Raw genomic sequence first — 19,691 nt, 5'->3', positions numbered from 1 at the left:
TACAAAATTAATATAAGTCAGACACTCATGATGAAACTACGAGACTATTTGTCAGATGTTGCAGACAGGGATCCCGTGGGTGTCTACTGAATTCAATTGAATTTATTGTAATCAGGAAAAATCGACATGAACCTCGGCTACAAGTCATGTAGAGAATTATCAAGTTTCATGTTCAATGTTACTCGAACTTGCAAGAAAAAGCAGCAAGATTGGTGTGAGTTACACTACAGTAATACGTTTGTTGTTAAAATAATATTCAGTGTATTTGATAAATGTTATAAACAAAATATTCACTGTATTTCTTTCGTAGGTACAGAATTATAATACATGTATTTTACTGACTTACTGTCATACGAAACGAAAGCTAACTCTAAAGTTTTGTGCGGTGACTTGTGAAATAACACCATCCTGTCAAGTTGACTTGAACATTGACATCTATAGTGCAGTAGTGCACTTTATATTTATCTTTTAAACTCTTTGTTGATATATTTTGTCAAGACTTATTTCGTTCTTAAAACTTATCCTTCTTGTCAGCATTTTTCTTCTCTATAAACAGCTTAAAACAGGAATATGTAATACACAACAAAAATGTTATTTTATTTTACTGACATGTGTCCGTCACAAAGACTAGTCGTCTTCATGTTTGGTTTCATCTTTGTTCATGATTTATTGTTTCGCTGCGCTCGCTCGCCAAAATTTATCACAAAAAAAGATAAGAACAAAACGTGATGATGACGCAGAAATATACAAATTTCAGAGTCGGCTCATTCGCGCGTACTAATTTAGAGTATTCTTTCAAGTCCTCACAGTTTGTTGGTATAAATCGTTATCTATAAGGCTGTCACTATATCTTGATTAGAATTGTAAGATTTAATAAGATTTGATAATAAGATTTATTACATATAAATCACCCTCAAAAGACCCCTTTTATGTGATTGAAAAAAGCATATCATGTGGACTTTTTAAAAGTCCCTACCGGGATGGGGTTGGGGTTGAACAGTTTTTCAGAAATTAGGGGCGCAATCGCAATTTTCGCGCTTGCCCCGGGCGCCGTTTTCCCTAGATACGCCACTGACTAATTTAGAGTATTTTTTCAAGTCCTCAGTTTGTTGGTATAAATCGTTATCTATAAGGCCGTCACTATATCTTGATTAAAATTGTAAGATTTAATAAGCAAAAAAATGACAAGAATTCCATGTTTTGTGAGCTGAAACACAAAAAATTTCCGCTCGCTCGCTGCGCTCGCTCGCCAAAATTTATCCAAAAAAAAAAAAGAACAGATAAGAACAAAACGTAAGATGATGCAGACAAAATGACAATGTCTATTGTGTTCACGCATATGATTTTTATTTAGCAAGCAAAATGTAACACGGAGCAGCGGCTGCAATTTCTTTCGTTCTAAAGCGATCGCCGATTGGATCAAAAGAGGGTGCCATTGGTTTCTAACATACGGGGGGCGCAAACAAACAAACAAATCAAACAAGATGAGAACAAAACGTAATGATGACGCGGAAATATACAAATTTCGGCTCACTCGCTCGTACTAATTTAGAGTATTTTTTTAAAGTCCTCCGTTTGTTGGTATAAATCGTTATTTATAAGGCCGTCACTACATCTTGAATTGAATTGTAAGATTTAATAAGCAAAAAAAAAAAAAAAAAATACAAGAATTCCATGTTCTGTAAGTTTAAATTCAAAAATTTTCGGCTCGCTCGCTACGCTCGGTCGCCAAAATTTATCACAAAAAAAGATAAGAACAAAACGTGATGATGACGCGGAAATATAAAATTTTCGGCTCACTCGCGCGGACTAATTTAGAGTTATTTTTCAAGTCTTCAGTTTGTTGGTATAAATCGTTATCTATAGGGCTGTCACTATTGTAAGATTCAATAAGCAACAAAATGACAAGAATTCCATGTTTTGTAAGCTGAAATACAAAAATGTGCGGCTCGCTCGCCAAAATTTATCAAAATTTATTACATGTAAATTACCCTCAAAAGCGTTATTTCCTTCATTTGAAATAAACAAACATAGTGTGTTTAATTTTAATGAATATATAGATATTATATATATATATATATATATAATATATATACATTTATATATGTATATAGATATATATATGTGTGTGTGTATGTGTGTGTATGTGTATATTGTGTAACATATGTATGGTCTATCGTGAGCCCCCTCCATGATTTGCCCCCCCCCCCCCCAATCCAAAACTGCTTCCGGCGCGGCTGTAAACACGCAAAACCAGACACTTGCACACACCCATACCCGCATACATAGACATTATACACACATGCTCAAAGACACATCCTCAAGCACCTCAACAGATGTTCGAAATGCACTAAGAGGCATTTTCTTCGTAGCACAATACTGGAATTCTATAAATATTTCTATGCATTTTACTCTATAATGCACAAAGAATTATATGTATTAGCAATACAAGTATTAGACAATTTCTTTTTATATTTAATGCATCATGCCTTTTATGTACAGTTGTGAGCAATTCATTCAGCAATTTCATTGCTGCAAGTCAAGATTGCAATAAACCATGAATAATGATGATAATAATAATAATAATAATAATAATAATAATAATAATAATAATAATTGACATTCTACACTACAAAAAACTATGCGAACATCTTAAGCAATATCTTCGTTTTTATTTGGTGCTCCTTTGAAGAAAAAAAAAATACATAGAATGATACATCAGCGCTGTGCAAACGTCACTGAGGAATAGACAATACCAACGATGTATTTTTGTGTATTGGGATCGGTTGAGCTCAGAAGTACAATGTATTTTCAATGAAGTATCGTGACACGCGGTAAATGTATTTCAAAGTCTCATTTATTCGAGAAGTCTCTGGTGTCATGCCCTCTCCCTTCGAGCTTCAGATTCAGTCTTTCCGAATAATACAATTTTCTCTATACGTCTTAAATCCGTGACAACCATTAGTTATAACATACTATTAATGGGTAAGTGGGTGAATGGGGGTGGAGTCTGGGGGTGGGGGAGGGCAGGATGTTCGGGTTTGACTCAACCTGGTGGTAAATTCGAGCTAGATGTTGCTTGATACAGTGAGGGAACAATGGGATCATTCTAACATTCTGTTGGTATACTCGAGGGATGATGAATGTCGGTGACTCACTGGAGGTGGAGAGTATTGGTATGTGTCATTGAGTGGCCTGGGGTGAAGTGACATATCCGGTCACAGTGGAGTATACCGAGGAGGGGGTAGAGACAACTTTGTGTGTCATTACACAACAGTATCATGCCATTGCATGCGTTTCAGGTATACACAATAAGTTCTTAGCCGCCTGGGTAACAGTTGTAACATTCACATTCAATGATGGATCTGCAAGGTAATTTACAAACTAACTTTTGACAATGACAAGCAGACAAGTATCTATGATACAGTGACCTAATGATCTGCCACTCATATCTATCTGCCAATTTGTCTAAACGCCACGTGGTTATGGTACGGTGAAAAGATAATGACTACATAACGCTTGACAACTATTCAATTCCCAAAGACGTCTACTTCGTACATGCTTTTGCCTATTTCTGTAATACTGAACAAAATAATTGCCTAATCTAGACGAAAGCGTACGCCACATTGGAATACGTCTAAGAAATGATTTCATAAACGAGGTCACAGTTATCAAGGAGTGTACGAAAAAAAAAAGAAGTTTGTAACTAAAAATGACATTCGTAATCTACCTTTCTTAACTTCTGGAAGATTGTTAATTTACATGTTTTCCGTTCTTTGCCTCGCATGAAAAATAGTCAATGTGCGACTGGAAAATGAATGAACATATTATAAATGGTATCAATATGAAATTCGTAAGCAGTAAAGTATTTCCCTTTTCAAGAATGATCCACAAACGCAGATACCACAATGTTATGAACATGTTAACACCGAGAGTCAGTCATAGTGAAAAAAACGGAGAAATTTTCTATGCGTCGACGGTTAGTACGTGATACTTTTCCATCCCCTTCGAGCATATTCTAACGCTCAAGGTCAATTCAAGTCATTGGAAATCTAGAAAACGGAAAGAAAACACGAAGTGTCAGAACTAAATATAGGACTGCGACTCATGGCAGCAAATGACAAGTTATATCAACATGAAAGTGTCTTTGAACGCACGATTCTTTCTTTTTTTCCTTCTTATTGAAATCTCACGATGACAAAAAGCAAAAACAAAACAAAACCTGAGAATAGCCCCTAGAAGAAGGAGTGATCACAATTTGGTGTAGATTTTTTTTTCTTCGACCTTAACCCTGCAGCTCCTCTCCTTCCCAAACAATCCCAAGATCTCTCCTTGCCTTGTCCATCAGGGATGCAATGAGCTCCGACTCCTTCCAGCTGATGAGGGCTTGTTCTTTTTTCCCTGCATGTACAAAAGAAGAGGGATATGTCATTCCGTACAGTATACACTCTCTACAAAATGGACTTCCATGGAAGTTAATCCGTCAGATCAGGCACATTTTACTTCAAGTTATATTTGCTTCAGCATATAGCAGAAATTTTAATAAAAATGAAATAAGATACTTTGTCATTGTACAAGAAAAAAAAAAAATGAACTGCGTTTTCATTTGCATTGTGGAGTCCGGCTCATTAAATTACAAACAATCCAACACACAAAACGTTCACATCATCTTTCCTATCTAGTTTTGAAAATAATCCATGATTTTATAAATCCTATCACCATCGGAAAATGATGTCCTACTTTTTCACTTCACAAGCTGTTAGACGCACCATAGTGTAAGTAGACATTGGGTCAACCTAACTCACATAAACCATGATATGAGGATTAACATGAATTTAGAATCCTATCATCACTAGTGTCGTGGATAGGTGGTACGTTAGGGGGCTGTGATGTGGTGATAGACCCCAGGACTCAAATGAATGAGTGGATGCAGGATTGTAGTTCACTTGACTTTATTGGTGTCAGTAAATCGGCACACAAAAAAGAAAACCCCTAAGTAAGGTAGCAACTCGCTCTTTGGAAGTATGAACCCTCATCCTCAGACATGAGAACACCAGTACCGAATGGCTGTACATCTCACCCATGAACAAGTTTGTCTTGTCCAAAAGAAACTCTGCCAAAAACCAAAAGACATCATAACAGGCAGAAAACAGCCAGACTCAACCCATTGCGGCAGGTTGCTTGTCCTACGGTGCGAGAGTGCCAAGTGATGTGTGTGTCGAAGTGTCCAAATTTCCCGCGGTACATACGACCAGCACAAAGGGCGCATTCATGTGCAACTCAACCCCTGGAAAATGACTAATATTCATCCGCCTACTGTCCATTTCCGTTTACAGCAAAATTTCACAAAATTATAAAAATTATCCTTCTCACTCCTATTTCTAAACACACCAATCTAACCTTCCATTTTTCAACTACATATACCAAATTACGTATCACAAATAGGGAGTACATTAATTCCAGACACTAATTTCTGATACATCGGTGACATGGTCATCTTGAATACCTAAAACATTCCGAGTTCCTGACTGTGATTACCAAGCACGTTCAACAAAGAGCGCTTTGTAAACAACTCCTGTTTCACAACATCTGTCTAATGAGCTGTAATAAACTCACAATAGGCTAGTAGTCTTCAATAAAGTATTTTCATCACTTTCTCGATTTCCATTTCCCGTCACTAGCACAGTCATGTAGGTCTAAATTGGAAAAAGCTGTGTCCATCAGTTCATTTCATCATTTACCGTTGTCTCTTACATGAATGGAACATCCTTTCAGGCATGGCACAATTCATTAAAATACAAACATAACAGGTAATTTCTGAAGGAGTATAGCGACTACTTATAGCAAAGGACACCATGAAAACGTTGAGCACAAAACACCTCCAACAAGCAGCATATTATAATCTTCAGCGATCGATGTTGTAGAACAGTAAAATGCCAGCACTGTACCCAAAGCGCACCACCAAATCAAAACTGAATGTCGCTAAAGGTGACTAATACCCTCGCCTAACATTTCTGTACTGTACACTGCCAAGAATGAAAAACATGATAAACAGTATACAAATAATGATGCACAGGTCCGAGTGCGTCAGTGGGCATTGTGTGCATAAGGTAATTATATAATGCTTAGGCTAAATTCCATAGTTACCGTATGCACACATATTTCGACTGACGCACGAAAATCACGCGCGTCATCTGTGTAAGAGAATGGGGACAATTTTCTTGCCAGAAATCCATTTTCCGATCATGTTATCTGATGGCATATTTACTGGATGCATTTCCTTTTGGCTTGCCATAGACGAAATTTTGAAAACCAAGCATCCAGAACTCCAAAACCAATGGCAAAAGTACTGGCTCCCATTTCATAAAAGAAAAAATAAATGATATGATAACTCTTGCTGGAATGGCAGTCGTCATGGTAATGCCCACGAATTCAGCTTCCTGATTGGCTGCAGCTACTGAAACTATTCTCGCTTAACCCTTTGTGAACAGACTGATTTTGCTATAACACGCATTTCCCATAGACACCTAGGCCTGTCCGAGATTTGCGGGACTCGTCTTCAACGGGTTAACTTTGGAAACAGTCTGAAACAGTTCCAAAGTTAAACGCCCTGTCACACCTTTCCGGGCAAGCCTTATGTGTGACTTTCGAAAAACAATTTTTGCTACCAGGAGGTCCCCGCAGAGGGACCACACATGACAGTAATTACAACGTATCTCACCTGTGCACCCCTTTCAGTAACTCTCTTGGCTCTTGGGCCTGGCCCGAGCCATGTCGTAATTTTTATTAGTTTAAAAATGGGTCGGGCCAAACTGGCACGCGCCAGGCTCGGGTTATTTTGGCCCTGCTGTAAGCTAGCACCAGACGCGGGCCAGGCGCGGGCCAGGCGTGGGCCAGGCGCGGGCTAGGCGCGGGCCAGGCGCCGATCGAAGAGTTTATGAACGATAGCAGCGCCAGGCTCGGGCCAAAATTCCTTGCACGGTAAAAAGTCATAATTGCCTGGCCGTGCCTCCGTCGGAGCGCGCGTTCAGTTACCACGGTAGTTATCCCTTACGTGGCCGAGTTCGTGAATGGGTCATCATAAAAGTAGCGCGGCTCTGCTGTGGTAACTGAACGCAATTTTACTGCTTGGCGCGGGCCAATTTAGCTCGGGCCAGGAGCTGACCAAAAAATGCATGAATTACCAAAAGGGGTGATTTTTGCCCGGAATTGCGCACGCTAGTCCCCCCCCCCCCACACACACACACTTAGGTGGTCATCCGTACCGTACGCGCGTTCCCGATTTTTCGGGGAAAAGGTATATCTAAAAAAAAAAAAACACCGAAAATTCCTTAAAATAGGGGAACTTTTAACACCCCCTGTAAAAGATATTTATAATTGATAATTGATATTTATATTGATAAGATAAGATAAGATAGTTCTAATTGGGGTAGTTTATAAATTTTAATAAATAAAGCTTTGGAAAGCCCTAGTTCAATTTTCGTCCCAGAAGCCCTTAATTCTTTTTTTTGTCAGACATGTCCATCTCTAGAAATCCCAACCTGGACCATGAGTGAAGGAAAGTGCTGCAGGAAGTAAATCTCCTCTGGTATACAGCATGAGAACGTCCCTAAATATACATGTATTCCCGTCCGTGCAGGTGTTGAAATTGTGGACTCTCATCACCTCAGCACTCCTCCTTCATTTAGGGGTCATTTTGTTAGCTTCCCTTCTAAAAACATGCAATGTCATTATCTTGGCCGCAGCCGACTCTCAAATAATCAGCAGAAAGGCAGTAACTGATCCTCAGCATGCACGCAATTTGCTCGTAATTGCTCTCTCCACGCCCGCAGAACTGACTAGCTACACAGATGTTGGCCACCATTCCTTGCCAGTAAAACACCCGTATTATGCTCGCAGAATGCTCGCAGATGACGCGCGTGTCCGGCACATATAGGCACAGATCCATGGGAAACCTACGTACTTCAGGCGGTTTATTGCCAGTGACTTGCGGCAGCTGCAGACCTTCTACTGGTGTTCTGCTTTGACCTCTGCTGTCAATCCCCGCAACTCACTCGTGACCAAGTTTTGAGCATGCTCAAAACTTGGCTGCGGGTAAATCGGACTTGCGTGCGTACCTCCTGGTAACTACGGGCGAGATATGTGCTAAGTAGGGGAAACCGGGGCAAAGAGGAACACGGGGCAAAGTGAAACACCCCAATTAAACCTACGCATTTTAAGCAAATAATCAACGTTGGTGAAGGTGATGGGACAAACTATCACTTCCGAGGCGATCTGGATGTAGCTATCTTTCCGAAGCGCAGCTGAGGAAAGATAGCGTACACATTCAGATCGCCGAGGAAGTGATAGTTTGTCTCATTGCCTGAAACTTAAAGTTGATTATTTGCTTTATATTCCACATCTAGGGTCCTAGAAATTCCCATTTTATTCCACATCTGAAACCGTTTTAGCTGTCTTTAGGTATCCTTAGGGCTTAGGCTACGTGTGCGCGTAGATGACAAAACAATGAATTTGCTGCGCGCACCGCGCGGCACCGAAGTGAAAGTGCGTTGCACTGTGTACTACCAAGTTAGTGACCTAAGCTCTGGACCAATCCTATTGCAACATTCTTTGTATGTGGAATATAATCAGTTCTTAATCTAAAGCTCATGCACCAAGAAACCTCTAGGGAGGCTACATCTTTTAATATCAGAGCCGTGCAAATATTGTATGTGTGTTTTTACGGAAAATGTCTGTTTTCATGCCTCAAAACTAATAATTGATAATCATATATTTTATGCAAAATTATCATGCTTATCTGAAATATCTCGAAAACCGTGGTAACGATGCACGGGTCTAAGCTTCCATGAATCGTGGTATCAGTGCTAGCAAAAATTGGCCGACGTCACAGTGATGCATGTCGGGAAAAATTATACATGGTTGGGGCAAAGTGGACGGGGCAAGGTGGAACATGTTAACTAATGGGCTTGTGGGTAAAATGAAGTTTGGTACGTTTCCACGCTTTAGGCCGCGCAGCAGGGCCGCACGCCGCATGCCTTGCTGCAGCTATGCTCTCCTATAGACCGATTCAATTTCGATGACCTATTCACCTACCGCCGCTAGCGGCGCTGTAACGGTCGCCATAACTGGGGGCCAACGGGGGCTTCCAGCGAGCTAGCTACCCAGCGAGTTGCACTTGCAGCTCAGCAGCCTAGCGTACCCATCGCGCATAGTTAGCCGGCCGGGCGCGGCCGCTGCGCCACGGCCGGCGACCGCCGGCGGCGCGCTAATATTGTGATTGTTTACTCACTGTGGAAAAGTCATTCAGCGGTTTTTAATGCCTTTCTTTTGGACAAATTGAGTGATTCAGACATATTGATCTACTTTGAAAGCTTCAAAGGAAGGATCGGGAAAACACATCGTGCAGTTGTTAGGTGCACAAATAACAGAAAAAATGGAAATGGAAGCTGCACGGCAGTGTGTGAAATTCAGACACCGCTAACGCATGATAAATTAAGGCAAAATTAAAGACAATTAAGTGAAATACAACGGTATAAAAATGCATAGATTTCGAAACAAACTATGTCCACTAGATTCTCTATTTAATTAGGTTATCACTGCATATTCGTAAAATATGTTGTTCATCTTAGAATTGACAAGTTTAGATCAAAGAATTTGATAATTCACTGATTTTTTTTTTTTGATTTTTTTTTTTTTAAATCCTTGGTGTCGTATTTGCCATAGTTAGAATACACTTCCTGGCTAGACTTTATTATTATGACAAACATTTTACAGCCTGCACTACAGCTAAATAAATGTTTCAAGATGCATTAAATTCTTATATTGTTTTCACTTCTTCAATGTTCAGCACCGATTGACCATAGGCCTATCAATTTTGGCCTGGAACTCTGAATTTAACTTTTGATAAAGTGATACTTATAAATATTAAACCATGGATGGTGGCAAACATCCGTTTCATAACCATACTAACAAAGTATGGTTTAAAATCGCTTTTGTAGATTATAATATTAGGCGTTAGCGTGATGTTATACAAGGTTACTTAGAGCTAAAACAGTAGAAGTTTTGGTTGTAGACATCAGGCGACGTAGTCGTAACTTAAGTTTAGGCATATACGGCCTAGAAACGCCTAGATTTATATTCCGTTTGGTTTACTTAGTTAGGCTTGCCTAAAGTTATCGACAACCGAAAATGATATAGGATGTAGGGTTCTATATAGAAGTCAATAGGTCTAGATCTAGTCTGGACTCTTGCCTAGATTTCTAGACAAGGTCTAACGTTAGACAGATTTTACCCTGCGGGCCCGACACTCCCGAGTAAAGGCAAAAGCCTGCCCTAAAAAGGTTAAGTTAACTGATAGCTTGCAATTTATTGCGCCATATCTAGCTCAAGATTCTTATTCATTATTTGTATTTAATTATATCAGTTAACTTGTCAACAGCCTAGGCTTATTAGCAAGACGTCTGCCTGCGCCTAGCAATAATTCTCCCCAGCGGTTTTTATTCTCTTACACAAATGTGAATATACGGGGCTTACACGCGAGTACCTTGCAAGTCATCGCCAAAGAAATAGTCTACAAACATTCACGGATCGTACCGATATTTACCTTGAAATTCAAGTTTTGGCTACAGCCGTTTGTCATATATCCATTCGCTCATAGTCGGTATAAGTTGTGTGATTTTGTTTATTTTTGATTAGCTAGCGAAAAAAAAAGTAGACTCTGGTTGTCACAAAGCCAGATGCGTCGATCGCTGCCAGCGCCAGAGATAGCTAGCTGGCCGGCTGGCGCCGGGTGGTAAAAGCACTGGCTGCCGCTGGCACCCTTGCCACGCACGCACGGGGCTTGCCGACCCGGCCTGTTTGGCCCCCAGTTATGGCGTCGCCTTAAGAGGGCGCACTTCCATGAACAGTCGCTTGAATCGGTCTATAGTTGCTAGAATGAATCGCTAGCAGAATCTGATCTCGACTCCGTGCTTACACGTCATCAATCACTATACTGGGGTTGGACATAACAGTTCCCGAAAATTGCATACAATTCCTAGAATTATTATTAGAAATTATGTTTTTTTTTTAAAGTACAGTTTTAGAAAATGCTTAAAATTCTCTAGTGGAAAATTACCAAACGTATAAAAGGTCATTTATATAGGGCCTATAGATACTCTTTAATTTTAAAACTGTGTGAGTAGATTTTTACATAGAAGATAACCTCTAGGAGAAGTGTTTGAGTTTGCCCCATTTCGTATTCCACTTTGCCCAAATGGTCTGGGGCAAAATGGAATTTCCATCCTTTTTTCAAGGTCACAGTAATTGATAAAACTGATCATTTGAAAACAAATTTTACTATCAGTTGTAGCAGTAGTCCTTACGTAATATTACAAACAAACAAAAAAAAAAATCTTGTTTTACTCTGCTTTGGATTCCCGTTTTGGCTGGACAAAAATTTTTGGTCCACTTTGCCCAGGGTTCCCCTACTGTCGAATGCGTGTCATCTGTGGGGACCTCCGGGCAGAAAAAAATTGTTCCCCACAAGTCACAAGCAAGGCTTGCCCGGAAAGGTGTGGCAGACCCTTGAGCATGGTCAAAACCTGTTCCGGGTGAGTCCGGGACTTTCCGCATAAGTCCATGTAGAACATCAGTCGGGGTCTAGTCCAGATTTGGCCGCTTTTTGTCGGCCGCAACTCTCACTGAACGCGAGACCCGCTGATCGCGCTATCCCACAAATCGCTCCCGGGTCTCTCCTTGTACTACACGCCCTCAGCGACGGTTCTTGCGTGTATTATGTACATCCATCGCAATTGTATATACACACCACGAAGGCAGTCCAGGAAGTGGACTAGGGTCTCGTAGCGGCCGCACCTTGCAGGCAACTCCACGCAGGAAGCACGCAGTTGTAACGTAGGTACTTCGCAGTGCCCGCATATCGTCCGTAACTAGAACGTACGTAGAACGTTAGAAGCACGCGTCCAGCAGGTAAGATGCACGCAGAACTAGCCCAAATCCTTGTCTGCCCGCAGAGAATTGTCCTGGGCGCTGGAAAATCCTTACATGTAACAAGCCCGCGTGGCTTGCCCGGAAAGGCGTGACAGGGCCTTAAACTCATGCATCCAATTCTTACCGATAAACTCTGTCCTGTGCATCATTTGTCTGTGCATCATTTGTATAATATGCTGTAACCACGCAACATGCTCTTTTTTCCCCTTTAAATCCTGATCGGGGAGCCACAATGCACTGTTACCACGGCAACGCACTTCCGCTTGTCTTACAAATTTGTGCTGAACAACTTAATTTATCATCATAGTATAGGTTTTCCTGTCCAATTTCGTAAAAATGTCATTCATTTTCATTTTATGTGCATTCAAATTCATATGTTTGAAGCGATGCAGTGGTCAAACGATTTCACGTCTAATGCTTTCAAATTCATTTTTAGACACCCAAGTTATAGTGGTCACAAGTTCAAATTCGGATGTTAGCATTCAATTTCGTGTTTGAGCATGGATTTCCAAGTTTGTGCATTCAAATTAGTGCGATGGGCTCGATAAGATCTTAAAAGCATTTTCAATTTCGTTTTAAGCAAGCGATTTTCACAAGTGAGCATTCAATTTCGTAATGCACGTATACTTATAAATAGACAAGAGTGATTATGTCCAGCTGGTCATTGAATGTGACTTTTATGATTTTTATCTTACATTTCATAATCGTGATGAGCACTTATTTGAACATCCAGATTGTTTTCTATTGCTAAACATGTTATGTAAACTTCAATATAAAAATCCTAATTTTCGTCATAATCATCTCATGGCTATCTTTATCTCTAATTTACATCTTATTTTCATTAAGACCATTATATTGTGTTTACAATCTTCATTTGACTTCCTTATCTTGATTATTACCATCACACAGCTTTCTGATCTTCATCTTATGTACTTGATTGCATCATCTATGTGATCCACATGTAGACATTTTCAACATCAAATTAAAACGCAGTACAAGTAATTTACTTTTTAATGGACATTGCAGTTTTAATTTGAATGCTCATTTTATAAACTTTTTTTGCCCATATCCGAATTTGAATACTCGGAAAGAGCTGGCAAAAGGTGGAGACGAAGTTGAATAACCATTGCCGAAAATGTATGCACATTCAATGAAATAGAATGCGCAAATGCGAAATTGGTTGTCAAATTAGACAATTTGAACAGGGAGATGACTCACCTCCCTGATTTGAATGAAGAAATCGATTATGAATGACTGTATTTTGATGCCTGAGCAAATTTGACGAAAATGAATGCTTCTAATATGAAATTAAAGCATGGGTGGCAAACTTTTTAATGGCGTATGAATGACTGGAGAATTTCAATATATGAGGTTTTCTTTTTTTTCTGATGGGTGGGGGATAATGCACTGTAACCGTGGTAACGTACTTTTCCTCATTTTAGAAATATTTCTCTTGCACAAGTTCACATCGACTTTTTTGTTTCATTTCTGCAAATTTTGGTGATTATTGTGAAAAAATTGGAGTACATGTAGTTTGACCGGCAGCCTTTTTTTCCTGATTTCCATGGGAACACCGACACCAATGCTACTGTCGAAAAAAAAAATATTGTAATATTAGATATTGTAATATTATAGGTTTCATTGTTTTGTTATTCACTTTCGTATTACAATCATTCATTATGTCATATTTGCTCAGGCGTCGAAATACCAGTATTAAAAATCGCTTTCCTTCGTTCAAATTGACTTATTTCAAGTTTGCAACCGATTTCGCATTTGCACATTCTAATTCATTAAATGCGCAGTTATTCTCGGCAATGATTATTGAACTTCGTCTCCACCTGTAGCCAGCCTTTTCCTAGTATTCAAATTAGCATATGGGCAAACATGTTCGTAAAAGGAGTATTCAAATAAAACCTGTACCTGTATTACTTGTACTGCGTGTGAAATTGAATATCTAAAACGTCTGCATGTGGATCACACATGATGCTGCAAATAAGTACGTAAAATAAGGGCACAAAGGAGAATAATAAGCATAATCAAAATAAAGATATCAAATGAACACAAATGTGTTGAATGTTCACTTTCCCTTGAATTAGATTTAAATTGGGTGAATGGCTATGATTATTGTCTACGAGTGTTGTATTTGTGGATTTGAGGATTTCTACTTGACTTTTGACATTTTATAGGTTTATGCATTGAGTAATTTTCAAGGTATGGAGAAAAGGTATAAGTTCAGTATTGAAAATTATTTTTTTTCTTATTTTTACAGAGCCTTTGACCCTTGACCTTTGACACTATGACCCTAAAATTCCTAAGAGAATCACGGTCTGGTAGATCATGCATAAATATGTGCTAAGTTTCATGATGATACCTTGAGTCAATTTTGAGATATGGCAGAAGAAGTGAAATTTAGCACTTTCACTTGACCTTTGACCTTTTGGCAAGAACCTTCCCAGAGAATACATTTATACAAAATATTAAGTTTCAAGAAAAATCCTGCAGGCATTGCATAAGTATGAGGGAAGTAGTGAAATTTTGAGGAATTGACCTTGACCTTTGACCCCTGAACTTTGACCCATGACCCCTGAATTCCCTACATAAACACTGCCAGTGAGTACATGCAAGTTCCATGAAGATTCCTTGAACCATTTGCAAAATATGGGGAAAAAGTGAAATTTTGATATTTTCACTTGACCTTTGACCTCATGACCCAAAACTCTCTCTGGTTAATCTTTATTTGGTAGTTCATGTATACACTGAGCTTCAAGAAAATACTTTCAGGCATTGCATTAATATGGAGGAAATGGTGAATTTTTTTACATTTGACCTTGACCTTTTAACCTTTGACCTCGAGCATGTGCACCCAAAAGTTGGTAGACACAACTTCGCCCACTCATACATATACATGCCAATTTTCACTAGGATACCTCAAACGGTTTAGTTTCGCTGTCCACAAAATTACTTACGGACGGAAGGAAAGACGGAAGGACGCACAGACGGACTGAAGGACGGATGGACGGACAACCCGAAAACATAATGCCTCCGGCGACACTTCGTGGGGAGGCATAAAAATCTGGATGTTAGCATTAAAAAATCCTGATCATGACGATGAAATTAAAGACAAAAGGTAAAAGTCATATTCAATGATTTGCTGGACATAATCATTCTTATTCATAAGTAGCCCTATTTAAGTGTGTTGCGACAAAGATTGTCGCCCCAGGCTCAGGGCGACAATATTTTTGACGGAGTTGGCGTCATGAATTGTCGCCCTGTCACAAATTGTCGTCTGGCGACAATTTTTGATGCTTGTACAGTTCCCAATTTTTGACCTCGATGGCGACAATTTATGATGGCAAAAACAATTATTGCGACATAAATTGTCGCCCCGTCAAAAATTGTCGCCCCCGGCTCGGGGTGGTTGCTCCGGTGTTATGCTTTGGTGGGGTGGGTATGACTGGTCAGTTATGCGTAGGTGTGTATGTGTGTGTGCGTGTGTGGGTGTTAGGTGCTACATGGTATGTGCTGTGTATGATTTGTAGGTGCGTATAATATGTGACTTGTGTATGCGTTTGCGTATAGCTGTGTGTGTTGGAGGCTGCATGGTATGTGCTGAGTATGATTTGTAGGTGCGTACAATAAGTGACTTGTGTATGCGTTTGCGTATAGCTGTGTTTGTGTATGTGTGTGTGTGTGTGTGTGTGTGTGTTTGGAGTACAATAATACGATATGTGGAAACTGTGCATGTGTGGTGGTTGTAGAGTGGTAGTGGTTTGTTTGTCTGTGTGTATACGTGTGCCTGTATGCGTATGCGTATGGGTGTGTGGTGACGCGTGTTTGTGGGCGCAGTTCTGTGCCTGCATGAGTGCATATCTGAGGGGTTTGGTGTTCGTGGGCTACGTACGTAACAATGTGTGTTGTGTGCGAGCGTTCGTGTGTCTACGTAAGCACGCAGGAGATAAAAGGAACGAAACATTCAAGCGACACAATTCCCTCAACATGCACAGCGCTCCATCACACACACACACACACATGCACAAACGGACACTAAATTATCATGTGCGCGCACACATACACACTTCCTTGAAACCTCACGACTTTTTACATGGCATGTTGGCATGGATGTAGCCATGTAAGTTATGTGTTGGTATTTCAATGACTATGTCAAGAACAATATTACCCAGCAAAATGTGCTTCGAGGGCGGGCGACAATTTTTGCCGCCAGCCCTCATCATAAATTGTCGTCAGGCGACAATTTATGAAGGGGCGACAATTTAAGACGCCAACTCCGTCAGAAATTGTCGCCGGTTTCAGGTGGCGACAATCTTTGACGGGGCGACAATCTTTGTCGCAACATACGTGCATTACGAAATTGAATGCTCGATTATGAAAATCGCTTGCGAAAATCGCTTGCGCAAAAACTAAATTCAAAATGCTACCGAGCCCAACACATGAATTTGAATGCACAGACTTGAAATCCATGCCCAAACACAAAATTGAACGCTTATATCCGAATCCGAACTTGTGACCATTGATTTGGGTGCCTATAAAAACGAATTTGACAGCATTAAAGGTGAAATCGTTTGACCAAAGTCGCTGCACCGCTTCACACGTACAAATTTGAACGCACATAAAATGAAAATGAACGACAATGTAACGAATTTGGCAGGGAAATCCTATTACTAGTATGATATGAAAAAAAATCATATACTGCCTATTACAGAAAGTTTTTAAGCGCTTTACAGGTAAGGACACCAAGGAATATTGATAAGTAACGTAAGAAACAAACACAAGTCAACAAGTACAAATAATCCATACATTACATAATTATCGGTACTATTCTTCAAATAATTCCTAAATTTTACAAGTAATACGAAGTATAATTAGAATTCTATTAGTAATATGAAGTATAAGTCGAAGAGGTTAACATTTTCCAGGTGTTTCAGGCAGTGAAGTCACGTAATGAAATTCAAAGTTCAGCTGTAGGTAAATTCCAAGCAATGCCAGTTGGCTATATGTACCCATGTCAGTGAACAGTAATCATCTTTTAAAAGAGAAAACAGTTTTTAACAGACCAGTAACACCAGTATTGGGTGCAATGCAGACAAGCTCACTGGTCATTCTGATCATACAAACAAGCAAGATTTGTTGTTCAAGTGACACGGATACGGACATCTCATATCAAGCAATCAACCAGAACATCAGCATGCAATATTAGTTTTGACTTCTGTACAGTGTTGGAAAGGGAGAGTTCAGAATTTGAGAGTATTGACTATAAAATGCTGGGTGGGAACCTCTTCGACTTTAATATTTCATTTTTACTAATAGAATTTTAATTATACTTCGTATTACTTGTATAATTTTAGGAATTCTATTACGTAATACTCGTATAAGTCTTCAGAGGTTAGCTTGTTCAAAGTTCCGTACAGAAGTCAGTCTAGTGAGGGCAAGAGGACAAAGAAGGATGATAAACAGTTGTTTTCACAAAAGTTTGAAACTTTAATCATGACACTTCACGCACAGAGAGTGTCTATCGATGGTTACACACATTGCCGCAAACATGAGAGGAACTCAAGCACAAGGCAAGTGCCAAAATGTGTCTCGCCCATTCGCGTAGAAGAAATTAATGTTTTCTAACTCCTGCAAGTTCATTGACCCCGCCTATGACCTTTGACCTTATGCTGACCTACAACTCCCCAAGGCACATCTATCAGCCAAGTTTGGTCACAAACGGACATAGGGATCAAAAGTTATGAACCATAATTGAAACGTGCCGTAAAAACTGAACATTAATTTTGTCCCTAAAACTTCGTTGACCCCTGTATGTGATCTTTGACCTTGTGATGAATTCCAAATCCCCAAGGGACATCTACCATCCAAGTTTGGTCACAAACAGACATATGGATCAAAAGTTTTGAGCCATAATCAAAACACGCCGTAAAAATTTAGCATTGGGCCCGAAAAGTTCGTTGACCCCTGTCTGTGACCTTTGACCTTGTGATCACTTCAACTCCCCAAGGGACATCTACCATCCAAGTTTGGTCACAAAGCGACATATTCATCAAAAGTTATGAGCCATAATTGAAACGCGCCGTAAAAACTGAACATTTGGCCCTAAAATGTGTTGACCCCTGTCTGTGACCTTTGACCTAGTGATGAATTCCAACTCCCCAAGAGACACCTACCATCCAAGTTTGGCCACAGATATGGATCAAAAGTTTTGAGTCATAATCAAAACGCGCCGTAATAACTTAACATTGGGCCCAAAAATTTATTGACCCCTTCCTTCTGATCTTTGACCTTGACGTAACCTTCATGTTTGTTAAAATTGTGTAACTTTGTTTAACCACTCTTCCCTCCAAGTTTGATTGAAATTGAAGTCCTCAGTGGAGAGTTATTCAAGTTTTTGTAGCGTTACGGACGGATGACGGACGAACAGACGCCGTAGGCGATCCCTTAGTCTCCCCGCACCTCCGGTGGGCTCGACAAAAATTGGCTTGTGAAGACATAGAAGGTGTTGAGTATGATATCACTTTGATACCTTACGCACAGACAAATTAATAATGAGACTCTTGTACCGCTTTCCCAATCAAGACTAGATTTTGGTTCCATAATTTATATACATTAGGATGGAAGAATTACACATCAACCAGTTCATAAGCAGTAATATTGCAGCAAGTATGAAAGACAACTCCGTCGCTGTTTTGGGTCGATGTTAAAGCTTAAATTCATCAGTTTGGTGAACCGAACCTGTTGAACAAGACAAATTAGTGACCGAGTTATGTGTCGCCAATTTCCAGTGCACAACGTAATATAGTCTAGTATCTTATATGACTCGTATTATAGGACATTGTCTCTTAATAAAAGGACATACAGGTATATCACATACTACACTGTATCACAATTTACATGCGCCTCTCTAACTCAGCAGAACTGAAAATTGTTGAGCTATAAAGGTGGAGTCAATTGGTTTAAGGTAGAAGGTTCGAAATGTACCAGCGTTCGTCCAGTATCAGCTGGGGACATGATTTCGTTAAGACTTTCTCCATGTTCGAAAGTTTTAGGAGTTGAGGCGCTTTGGTAGCTTTGAGCTGAAAACGCAGAAGTGTTCATACCTGCGGCTGCGATTGACGCTTTCAACCACCTTGCCAAGGTACTTGTCGTCACCGATTTGTGGGGATGTTTCGTAGAAATTAAGAGTTTGCTTTCTGACCTTGCTCGTCGGAGATTTTCTGCACGTTTAATATACTCCCGAAAAGTTGATAGAACACAGAGTTCAGGATTGGAGGTGAAAGAAGGCACTGGGTTAGAAATACCTTTCTTAGCATTAGTGGTTTTAAGAATATCTCTAACGTGAAACTTCGCCTTGTCTTCCGATGTCATGTTTAAGATCTAGATGACTCACCGTTTGTGTACGTAAGTGAGTGCCAGCAAGGAAAGCAGTTTTTGGCTCAAGGCAAGAAGAGATAGTTCATGGTTATCTTGACGCGATAACAATTGTCTCAAAAATATTGAAACATCCCAAGTCTTGTTTTATCTAGGCTTGGGAGGGTCGGAGTTAAATACTCCTTTCATAAGTCTGACTACAAGGGGCTGTTTCCCAATGTCGTAGCCTTCAGATTTAGGTAGTATGGAAGACAGGGCAGGTCTGTATGAGTTAATCGTGGGGTAGGCTTTGTCTAAGCTATGCTGATGGCTTAGAAAGC

The 19,691-nt window shown here is 39.9% G+C and overlaps 1 protein-coding gene across 1 annotated transcript in view; it reads right to left on the bottom strand.

The window, feature by feature from the left end:
• Positions 1-2,673: 2,673 nt before the first annotated feature.
• Positions 2,674-19,691, bottom strand: part of LOC140229198 (trans-1,2-dihydrobenzene-1,2-diol dehydrogenase-like) — an 86,304-nt gene continuing 69,286 nt past the window's right edge. Inside the window, exon 7 of the mRNA XM_072309470.1 lies at positions 2,674-4,401. Coding sequence (XP_072165571.1) covers positions 4,286-4,401 — 116 coding nt within the window. The 3' untranslated portion in view covers positions 2,674-4,285. The remainder of the gene's footprint in view (positions 4,402-19,691) is intronic.

The sequence above is a fragment of the Diadema setosum genome, chromosome 5 (genome assembly GCF_964275005.1).
Source record: "Diadema setosum chromosome 5, eeDiaSeto1, whole genome shotgun sequence".
NCBI lineage: Eukaryota > Metazoa > Echinodermata > Echinoidea > Diadematoida > Diadematidae > Diadema > Diadema setosum.
Note: the sequence above shows the minus strand (reverse complement) of the source record. Positions and strands in the feature narration are given on the sequence as shown.